The 11,380-nt window shown below is 42.0% G+C and overlaps 1 protein-coding gene across 1 annotated transcript; it reads right to left on the bottom strand.

Annotated features, from left to right (window-relative positions):
- Positions 1-9,560: 9,560 nt before the first annotated feature.
- On the bottom strand, positions 9,561-10,463 carry Tas2r1 (taste 2 receptor member 1). Its single transcript, XM_027399999.1, has one exon. It carries the CDS (start codon positions 10,461-10,463, stop codon positions 9,561-9,563), a length of 903 nt encoding a protein of 300 aa, XP_027255800.1.
- Between the last annotated feature and the right edge of the window lie 917 nt (positions 10,464-11,380).

Here is an 11,380-nt window from a genome sequence, read left to right as displayed (position 1 = left end):
CTGTTCCCCTTAAAACAAAGACCTGCAAGCTCCACCGTCAAGAGGATTGAAACTCAGAGACCAGGTTAGAACAATCAGGAAATACATCTCCTTTGAATAACTCAATTTTCTCCCAGTTCAATCCAAGAAGAAAAAAATGTTGGCATAGGCCCCAAATTTAAAAGCAATACAGAAAAAGAAAGCATGGGGAGACTGGAATCATTGCTAGGTCGATGGAGATATCCTGGGAAATAAAACATTCTTGCAGGGGCAGGAGGTAGTGCATAGCCCTTTGCCTTAGAACCTTCTATCTCCACATTGTGACATAAGTTCCCTCCATTCTCTACACTGTACCTGTGATGCTGTGTGGAACATTCTAGACTGTCTGTGGACAAGAACACAGGTGCCTCTCTCATGTGTGAGACTGCTTGGCTGTAGACACAGCTTAGCATGTGTCAGACAATTATTTGCATGGATACGTCAGCCATGCTGAATTCACTCTCTTCTCTGCCATCTCCTTTCATCTCTACTCCTGGCCAAGATTAACTCTAGCCCAAACCTTTAGCTCTATCCACATCTGTTCCAAGGGGTCCTCTGCCTCATGCCTTCTCACAAGTTCCTTCTTCGTTCATCTTCCATCTTCCATACAGCAAACATTCCCTTGAACCCCACTTTCTAGCTTCTTGTCAGACTTCTATTTCATCTCCTTGCTAATGTGACCTCACTTGTTGCCTTGTTGCCGCCCTTGCTATTGATGAGGTTGTATGAAGCATCTCAGTACTCCAAGACTGGCCTTCAAGTTCAGTACATTGTTCAGGTGAGTCAGGAGGTAGGGGCTGCCAATCAGTTCCTAAGCTGAAGTCTGATGGTGAAGTGACAGCGCCCCCTCACACTTCTTCCTTTTCTGGAACTAAGGATGAAAATGAGTGAATGTCATGTTAAACCTGAGGTGTTGTCTGTTTGTATTCAGGCATCTGTACTGGCCTGTCCTTGGGGTTCTGACAGGATACACCCTCAGCTGCAGCCACTAAGAACACCACCTGTGTTCATTCACCCTTTTAAAAGGGCCCTGCCCACCTCCCATCCTCCCCTTTCTTTCTCTCCCCCTGTCTGTTTCTCTCTCTCCCTCCCCCTCCCTCCCTCCCTCTCCCCCTCCCTCCCTGCCTGCCTGCCTGCCTCTCTTCCCTCTCTCCCACTGCTCCTGTCCCAGGAGGCAGGTCTGCCCCCTTCCTTTTCCCCCCTTTACAATCCTTTTCCATATTTAAAAGAAAAACTCCACTTAAACTCTGTCACATGGCATCTTTCTCATGCAGCTTTTTTTTTTTTTAAATCACAACATTGTCAATCCCCCACTGCAAGGGGGCTGTCCACATTAGCAGAACTCTCTTCCATAGACACAGCACACATAACCTGCTTTGGCCATCATGGTGGTTCTGTGTCTTCAACCTCTGCCCTGTAACTACCCTGGTTGGAAGGTACTAATGGTCACCATGGGCCAGGCTCAAGGCAAAGTGTGGTACAGCAAGTCTGGCTACATGGGGCCTTCCAGCAGGACTATGTGTGTGTGTGTGTTTGAAGAATGTTCCACATGCTCAGTTTGAGGGTCTCTAACTTTCTGGAATAAGGTTTAGCTAGAAAACTTAAAAAGACAATTAGGTTCTGCCAGGCCATTAGGAAAAACCTTATTAAATGAAGATGAAAGGCAAAAGTTACTTGATAATTATTTGAAAAGAGATCTTTGCAAATTAAGTTTTACTCTCTTTACCTATTAAATTAACAAGTGGTAAGAAAAAAAAACTATTAACCAGCCTAGTTGTGCTGACCAAGATCTAAAGATTCAGAATGCTGCACCATTGCTAGTGGAAACACAAATGCATTCCCTTGGAGGAGGAGGAATCTGCCAGTATATAACACAGCCATGCAGGAATAAGGAGAAATGCCCAAAGATGCCCATAAAACACCGTTGATAAGCATGGAAATGGAATCAAACACAGAACCCTCAGGGAAGGAAACAACAACTGTAACTCATCTTTTCAATGAGTATTCACCAAATACCTCTATTCAGCTTAATTAAACATTGTAATCATTAAAGTTATCAATAAAAATGCTGACCATAAAAAGTGAAAGGATATTTATAAAGGTGCATGCTGGCTATGGTGGCAGTGATGCAAAGTGAGCTTTTTATTTTCTCATTTAAATAGAAAAATCAGCAATTCAAAAACCACTGATGGTTTCTCAGGGAGATGAATTCAGAATGATATTCTTTGGCATAATTTATTAATTTGTACTACATATAATAAAGAAAAATCTAATTAAACATAAGAAACTTCTGGATTCATTGCCCACTGTCAGCATGCACTTGACCTTCTCAGGCATTTGTGTTCAGGATCACAGAGGCAGAAGCCACCCATGAATGGGTGAAGTCCTGAGTGAATAGGTGTTGTTGACATGGGCACAGTCATGTCAAGGGCCCCAATGCCTGGGGACTCTGGGAGTAGTTGGTGCGAATATTGGTAATGTGCACTGAAAATGCATACCAAGGTTTTCTCATCCCCAGATAATTTGTCCCAAAGACTTCTCCCCTCCAATGACTGCTTCCACTAAGATTAGCTCAGACTGCTTCCTTGTGAAGTTCATAATAACCCCACCTCTCTGTTTATCTGCATGCAATAGCCCCACCTCCCTGTTAAACTATAAGAAACACACTGAGCTTCTGGGATGCTGCAGCTTCTCCATCCAAACACACAGACTTTCCTGTGAGTCTTTTCTTATTTCCTTGAAGCCCCAAACAGGTAAAGTTCCTGGAGCCATTCAGGACATGGTTACACAGTTCCTGTCTAATAGGATTTAAACACAAAAGGGGATGCATTTGTGTTATTTCACAAGGTATCCATTCATTCTTCCCTGTGGAAACAGAAAGACAGACAGCCATCCATACTTGGTCCCCTTGGGACCTACAAAAGGGGCAGTGCTCTGCCTGCAACTGACTCACTCACTTCCCAGTACACTGGAGTGGATGTGGGTACAAAGACCAACGAAGTAGCTGTGAATTGTACAACTACAAACCTGGACTATAATAGAGCCAGATAGATGACAGAGACAAAGATAGAACCAAAAATAGAGCCAGAAGCATGCCAAAATGACAAAGAGTTGTGTTTTCAAGTGAAGTTTCCCACATGAGCTGAGTCAAACCCCGCCTAAACTGTTATCCAGGCCTAGCAGCCACCCTGAAGATAAGACCCTAGATACAACTCCCCAGAGGGTTTGTCTGGCCCAGGGAAGGCGTCCCACCCAGGGAAATGTGTCTATTTCTGACACTTGGACACAGGCCATCCCCAATCAGAACTTGTTCACTCTGTACCAGCCACAGATGATTAAATATTTGACTCTAAGTAATGTCTATTCCCTGGCCACTTGTGCCAAGAATCCTCTGGCCACAAAAAAAGAGATAGGAGGGAGAGAGGGAGGGAAGGAGAAAGAAAGGAAGAAAGTAATGAAGGAAGAAAGGGAGGGAGGGAAAGAGGGAGGGAAGGAGGAAGGTTTTCCTTTTAGATTTGTCTGAGATTGATCCTGAATTGATGTGTTTCAGAATATCCTCCTTTCAAAGGACTTTTTTCCTTACTATATTTTCAATAACCATGATTTTCTTGTGTTCAATGTCTCTAACAGACCTTGTACACCTTGGAAGGAGGTGCAGCTCACATAGGAATGGCAGTTGTTAGCTGGGCATGGTGGCACACACCTTTAATCTCAGCACTCAGGAGGCAGAGACAACTGGATTCCCAAGTTTGAAACTAGCTTGGCTCCAATAGGGAGGATGCACAAAAGTCTCACTGTGTGTTACCCACCACCTGTGATTGTCCGTGAGCAGATGTAATGGCACTAGTCCATCCATCCCTCCAAACAAGCCTCTTCTTTCTTATGGTAGAATTATTTTTATTGTGGCATATAGTGGGAAATTACCAATACGGAGCCAAGTGGAAATATAAGGGTATTTAATAGGGAAAAGCCTTACTTACAGAGTGACCTAGCCAGCTGGCATGGCAGCGGTCTGTAAGCAAGCCCAAAAGTGAAAACGAAAGCGTGATGCAGTCCCCTTCCAGTCTCGCTCTACGTCATCCTGATCACGCCCTGATCAAGAGTGGTCAGGCATAACTGTAGCCAGCCTCTAAGTAGGCGTGGCTACAGCTTCCCCTACAGTGGCATACCTATGAACATATATGTACATAGGTATGTATAAGCATATTCATATATGTATATATATGTACATGTGTCTATTATAAGATTTTGTGTCTCAACTAACAAATCAGTGATATTAAGTACATTCATGATATTGTGCAACCATATACCATCAATTTTTGCAAGTTCTCATTTCCCACAGCCACTCTGTCCCAGGAAGCACTGGCTCCCATTTCCCCTCCCACTTTAGCACCTGCTAGCTTCTACCTTGTCTGCATGGATTTCCATGTTCTAAGAACATCATATATGTATAATTGCACAATATCTGACTTCTTAGCAAAATGTCTTCATGGTTCATCCCTGTTGTATATTTTTTATCCCCTTATAAAATACTTAATAATATTCCGTAGGATGGACATACCACATGCTTTTGCTCTCCTTTGTCAATGGGAACTTGGGTTGTTCCCACATTGGGTTTTTTTTTTTTTTTTTTGGAGAATTTTATACAGGAGTACTGTATTTAAATCATTCTCCCCCTCTCTCTCCTCTCTCCACTTCCTCCCATGTCCCTCCTACTCCTTCCCAAATTGATGGTCTCTTATAATTTATTTATAATTGTCACCCCCTAGAAGAAGAGCCTCAGGCAGTTGATGGTCTCTGAGAGACAGAGTAAGGACGGAGTGAGAGGGGAGGAGGGTGAGAGAGAATAATTCTTCTCCAGGCACATCTTTCCTTATTGCCTAGCCAGTCTCACAAGGTTATCCCTACACTCATATGAGCAATACTAAGTGAACTCACTACGGTGTGTTAATAAACCTGTGTACCTGCATATGTAACAATTACAACTGAAGAATAAGAAGCCATGAATTTGTCCCTGCATTTTGGCCATCATCCTGCTGTTAGTCTTTATGACAGTTTCCAACCCTTAGCAGTGATGTTCTTTGTGATAACAATGGGCCAGAGTGTTTGTTACACTTGATCTATCTTCATCATTCTCCCCATTTTACAGATGGAGAAACTGAGGCTTACTTGCTTATAGGTTTTGCAGACACTGCCATAGTGACCCAGATCAGCAAGTGGAGTCCTTTCTATGAACTATAAATTCAATGGTTTGGCTCATCTATAGACTAAGGGAACTATACCATATCATGTCACACCCAAGGTTGCCTCATCCCAGAGAGCTGGTTGTCTGGATCTATTCTCCAGGAAAACATCACTGATGAACTCACACCTTGTGATCAAAATGTGAGTCTTCATTTCAGAAATCCCACCCACGTTTTTTTAGAGTAGTAGTGATGAATGTTCTAGAGATTTTATCAAGAAACTGAGCTTCAGATCAATAATACGATATGGACAGTGTTTCTCAGACTGTATGTGGTGCTTCAAGTGAAGGAAGACTTAGAAGCCCAACATCTGTTGTCCAAATGGGCAAGGCTAGGGCCAGAGTTGTTCATCTCTGCAGTCACATGAGGTCCCGGTTCATTTGTAGCCACTGCCTTGGGTCCTGCACCATTTTCTGCCTGCCTGTCCTCTCAGGAATAGGACATTCCCCACGGTTCAAGAACTTGGTTTTTTCAGTGAGTGTTCCTTGTCATGAGCCAAATTCAGTCTGGCTACCAGCCTTTGTCCCTGCCTGTTCCCAGATGCACACTCCACCCTGTCATATATCAGCCTCGTGTGTGTGTGTGTGTGTGTGTGTGTGTGTGTGTGTGTGTGTGTGTATCCCTAAAAATTTAGCTAAGAGAAGTTAACGTGCTCTGTTACAGAGGTCCATAGCATCCTCAAATATAGAAATAGTTGTAATGGATCTTCTTTTCTCAGAAAGGTTGTACTGAAATATTAAAAGAACCTTCAGTCAAAAAATAGGCATGGCATCAGTGCTCTGTAGCAGCTAGCTGACTCAATGCTAGAAAACATTTAAGATAGAAACAAATGCATCACAAATTAAGAGGAAGACTATGCATCAGTGATTTGAATATCCTTTAAACCATAGGATGAAATCACCAACTTCTGATGCTCGGCCAAAAAAGATTAAGTAGATCCAGATGTCACAGCCACAAATCCAAACGTTAACTGTACATCTCAAAAGAAAACATTAATAATACTGAAAAGGTGTGTGTGGGATGTATCAGATGGGTTTACACATCAAGAAGGGGCTGATCATTTGTATGTCAAGAAGGCAGTGAGTCAGATTCCTCTGGGTGGTATGAACTACCATCAGCTCTCCATGGCTTATCCTTGTGCTCCTTCCTGGGACATCCATTTCTGTAGTGTGAAGTTTTCTGATGAGTCTACAGTTATGAGGGGGCAAATGATAATAACTAGTAATAATAAAAGGAACACACCCCTAATGTTAATATAATGCACAAAAATAGACTCTGGACTCATTTCCTAGGAACACCATTTAAAGAACATGACCCTCCCTGCCTTGTCCATTTGGATTTGTTTCCAATATGGTGCCATCTGTCCCAAACATCTGTCATCCCACTGACTACCAAAGTCAGTTTACACAGCGGGGTATTCTCACTTTCATGTATATTTCTGATGACCTATCTTGTCTCACTTAAAACAGGTATAACTCTATGTGAGCAAATTTTTGAAGGCCGTATGACCCAGCCTAAAATTAGAATATTTATGACACAAGAAATAAGATTACAAACATTCAAGTGGATATAACCATTGAACTGTCTGGAGGACTGGATGTCTGGTCATTAGCTTCAAGAAATCATTAGCCTTAAGTCCAAGGGTAATCATTACATGCTAATGTCTACCTAGCACTTCCAACTCCAGACTCTTCTATCCTCAAGCAGTTGCTGCATTTCCATAAGGAAGAATGTGTGAGATACTTATCACTTCTGAGACATTCTAGGCTGTTTATTCTTTTAATATTCAAATTATGACATTTACCATTTTTAAAGTCCATGTATATAATCAAATAGACTCAGAATGCTCAACTGATGTCACATGATTTGTTAGTGGAAGCTGTGAAGATCTCCTGGAGTTTGGGGAGGTCATGGTCAAAAATGGATAGGCCTCCACTGGGGATTCATGTCATACACTTATGACATTTCCTGGTGGACCATGCAGGGGATTGTGAGGTCACAGCTCCTAGGAGCCACAGTGTTCAGCTCTGCCTTAGCACATTTTCCATTGCCAATAACACTATGCCATGGTCCACTTTCCACTCCCTTCCCCAAAAAATAAATAAGAGGTTCACTTGGATTTTTTTGGTATGGGTTCAATGTCAGGTGTGACACCTTACAGTGGCTTTTTTTTTTTTGATAGCAATGTCTGGGATTGATGCACTGCATTTCATAGTGGGCAAGAGGAAATGTGCATACGTGAGTCCCCTCTGCTCTGCACTCTCTCCTTCTGATGAATTTGCCAGGGACCAAGCATGGGGCTATAATGAGACAACCTTATCACAATCACCCCACAAAAGTGACACCTCTAAATAATTTGAATAATATAGTTAGTGAGATTTTCAGCATCTGGAATGGAGTTTCAACACAGGGGCCCAGAGATCTTATACCAAATCTGTCTCCAAACCACAGCAAGCCCAGCTCTCGAAGCAAGAGGCAAGTAAAGGATAGACAGTGTGGGGGACTGGCAAACTAGACAAAAAAAATCTGAGGAATAAATCCAGTGAGGGTTTCATTTTCAAATTTGAACCGTGGTTTCCTCTATGACACCAGAAACAAAATAATCAGAGGAGAGTTTGGGAGGAAAGTATGCAGTGAAATATTTTCAGAATGCTTAATTATTATTCTATTGATTTCTCAAAACTCTTGCTATCATTAGCATCAAAGTCATATCTTAAAAGTCATCTTATTAAAACTAACATTAGTAAAGCAGAAGTTGTTGTAATATAATCAGAATCTGGAGTCTGAATAGGATTGTTCACAAAAGCCAAGAACCAATTGACAGTGGGCAAAGGGAATGTGGTATAAATACAATGCACACAGCCGAGTGTTAGTGGTACCATCAAGGACAGTAAAACGACAGGCAAATGGCTAGAACTAAAGACTACCGTGTTAGACAAAAGTAGCCAAACTCAGAAAGACAAAATGTCACATTTTCTCTCACATATAGAAACTAGATTGAAAAAAAGGACATAAAAATAGAAGGGAAACTATTTGAGAAAAGGAAAGGAATAGAGGGGTAAACAAAAGAGGGTATTGAAGCAGATGTGATTAATTACATTATTAACATGTATGAAAATGCATGATGCCATGGTACTCTTGTACACACACAAACACACACACACACACACACACACACACACACACACACTTATATAGTTTAGTTGACAAAGTCATCTTCCAAACAAAAAATGACTTCAAGTGGATGGAGTAACCATGAGCCCTACCCACACCTACTGATGTGGCTTCATTAGGAAGACATGTGGTGTGGGAACATCAAATTGTTACTATCAGTCAAAAAGATCCACAGGTTGAGTGCACAGATGCTAATGAAAAGTCTTTCCAAGCCATTGTCTATTGATGGTGTACAATTACAGGAAAGGAAAATCTCCTTCCTCCTAGTCTTCATTCTCTTCCACCTCTTAAAACTCCATCTATTCCTCCTCCTCCCCTGCCTATCAGCCTTCTTATCAGTCAATGGGATGTGTCACCAGGCTTTCCCATCAGTCAGTGGCATGTGTAACTATGTTTTCTGCCCTTGGAGGAGGGAACATGTTCTCAAAGACTGGGAAAGTCTGGCTGTCAACAGCTTCCTTTCTGGCCAGAAGAAGAAGGGTGGCTTTACTTTCTGTTTACTTTGTTTTCCATAAAACAAAGCAGAAAAGCTATTCTTGTAATCAAGATATACCCAGTCAACTCATTCGAGTCTGGGACAGTGTCTGAGTTTAGGCAACCAACACAGGATGTTAGTCTTCTGATCTTCAGGCATTGTGGTCCAATCTTGTGCTTTTCTTCTTTAAACATTTTACTTTGAGAAAAATTATAGATTCATATACACTGTGACAAATGCTACAGAAAGGCCCTTGCTTCATTTGTCCTACTCCCCCCCCCCCCGTGACATCACTTTTCAAGAAGAGGCTTCCACATGAGAACTGGGATACAGACCTTGATGTCATCCACCAACACATGTTGTGCTTTGATAACCAATTAACTCTATGTATTGTAGCAGTAAAAGTTATATAGAGCACAGACCTCAGAATCAGCCATGGTACCAACCTGGATATCCTCATCTTCAGCCACAAGAAGAATGGGTGAGGGATGGTAGCAATCTGAAAATCTTGTTAATTTTTAGTAAACCTAGTAGTAAGTCAGGGTGGATGATTAAGATGATATTATGTACAATTATGAGCAGGATGCTTTGTAGGCTGAAGGATGGGTTAAAGGCATTGCCAAGTTACTGTGTCACCTTCTTGAAGTGATCTAAGCTCTCACACAATGACAACACTTACAATGGACAATGAACATTTTTGCATTCTGTTTCAGCTTAGGATTTCCTAAAATTAAGATGACAGAGTGTAATGAGGGGTATATTCCAATCACCAAAGTGCAGAACAGAAAGCTTATGCTTCCTAAGTGGAAGACTTGAGTAGAGACCACAAGAGCCACCATGTAGTGGGTGAAATAGAGGATGAAGAATGATAGGATGGACAGCATTGCACTGATGTGGCCATGTCTGCTAGGTTCCCTGGTGCCTGCCATAGTCCTCATCTGCCAGCAGTGGTTACACAGGGAGAAGATCAAGAGCAGAACAGCAACAATGAAGATGAGGGATGGCAGCGTGAGCCCGAGGATAAAGATGGAGAGTGGCAAGACATGTATCTGTTTGACCTGAGTTGAATTTTCAGAAAAATAGTGTGTAAAGACTTGTTTGGGAATTGTTGAAGTCTCTCTGCCATGGATCAAAGCAATAGTAGTTGCATGGAGCACAGACCCAAGGATCAGCCACGGTACCAACCTGGATATCCTCATCTTTATCCACAAGAAGAGTGGGTGAGAGATGGTAGCAATCTTGGCACAATAGAAAACACTGAGCCATGTGGCTAACCAAAGACTCAATTCATTTATAAAGAAGACAAAGGCAATGCTGTTAGCAAATAAAGAGTATTTTTCCAAGCAGAATATATCCAGTTGCGCCAAAAAGACAAACATCAGCAGAATGATGCGAGTAGTTGCCAGGCAAGAAAGAAGCAGATCCAACGGGGCCATTTTCCTCCGAATGATCAAGTCAATAGCATTGACAACCATAATGAGGCCATTTGCCAGGACCCCAGTGAACAACTGCACCACCACGACCAGAAAGAAGAAGATATGACCTTGCACCATTTTAAAGAGGAAAACCGATGGCTTCTTTAAATGATGTGAAGAGATTTTCACAGTCTCTGCTTTATTTTAATTAGACCAGAGCTTCTTGGAGATGATGCTAACCAGGAAGACAATGGAAGAGGAACATGGGACTCATTTGTTTATACTGTTTCCTTCTCAACTCAAAGACAGTCAAATGAGGAAGAGATACTATAGAAACAAATTGTGTCTTACTGATAGGTTTTGCATTTTTCAGGTCTGCTTATGTTTCAAAGTTATACAAGCAAACAGGGCAACCAGATACCTTCAGCAGGCTATTGAGGAGCTCCTTCATGACTAGCCTTCCTTATCATTCTACTTAATGCTAATGAAGCATCCTCAAGCAACATAAAAAAACAAATCACTTCTGTCATAGTGATGACATAGGAGTAGGAATGTAAGATCAGTCCTCCAGTCTACAAAATCAGCAATTCAGGACTACCTCATAGGTGGTTAAATAACAAACCACACATGATAAGACAAGACTAATAGGTGCTAGGAAGATGGCTTAGTTGCTAAAGTACCCACTGCACAAGCATGGGAACCTAGAAGTCACAATTTTAAGAAAAGTCAGCTGTGGCAGTAACATACTCACCTGCCTTCCAGCATCATGGAAGCAGAAAACAGGCAGATATCTGGGTTCACTGGTCAGTCCCACCTAGCAAAATCTTTAGTCTAATGTTCTCCCAATAGAGCCACTTGAGCCGCTGCCTCCCAAATGCTGGGATTAAAGACACGTGACAGCACCACCCGTCTGAAGGCCTCTTTTACCAGGTGCTTTGGTTTTTATGTGCTCTCAACTCAATAACAGTTTGCATGCTTACTATGCTCATGACTCCACATGAGAGTAGGATGCTCATGACCCTACCTTAACCAGATCATTTTCCTGGGATTCCAAT

Source organism: Cricetulus griseus, chromosome 2 (assembly GCF_003668045.3).
Source record: "Cricetulus griseus strain 17A/GY chromosome 2, alternate assembly CriGri-PICRH-1.0, whole genome shotgun sequence".
NCBI lineage: Eukaryota > Metazoa > Chordata > Mammalia > Rodentia > Cricetidae > Cricetulus > Cricetulus griseus.
Note: the sequence above shows the minus strand (reverse complement) of the source record. Positions and strands in the feature narration are given on the sequence as shown.

What these genes read in the sequence shown, in the direction of transcription:
- Tas2r1 (XM_027399999.1), bottom strand. Translation starts at nt 10,463, where the DNA reads ATGGTGCAAGGTCATATCTTCTTCTTTCTGGTCGTGGTGGTGCAGTTG.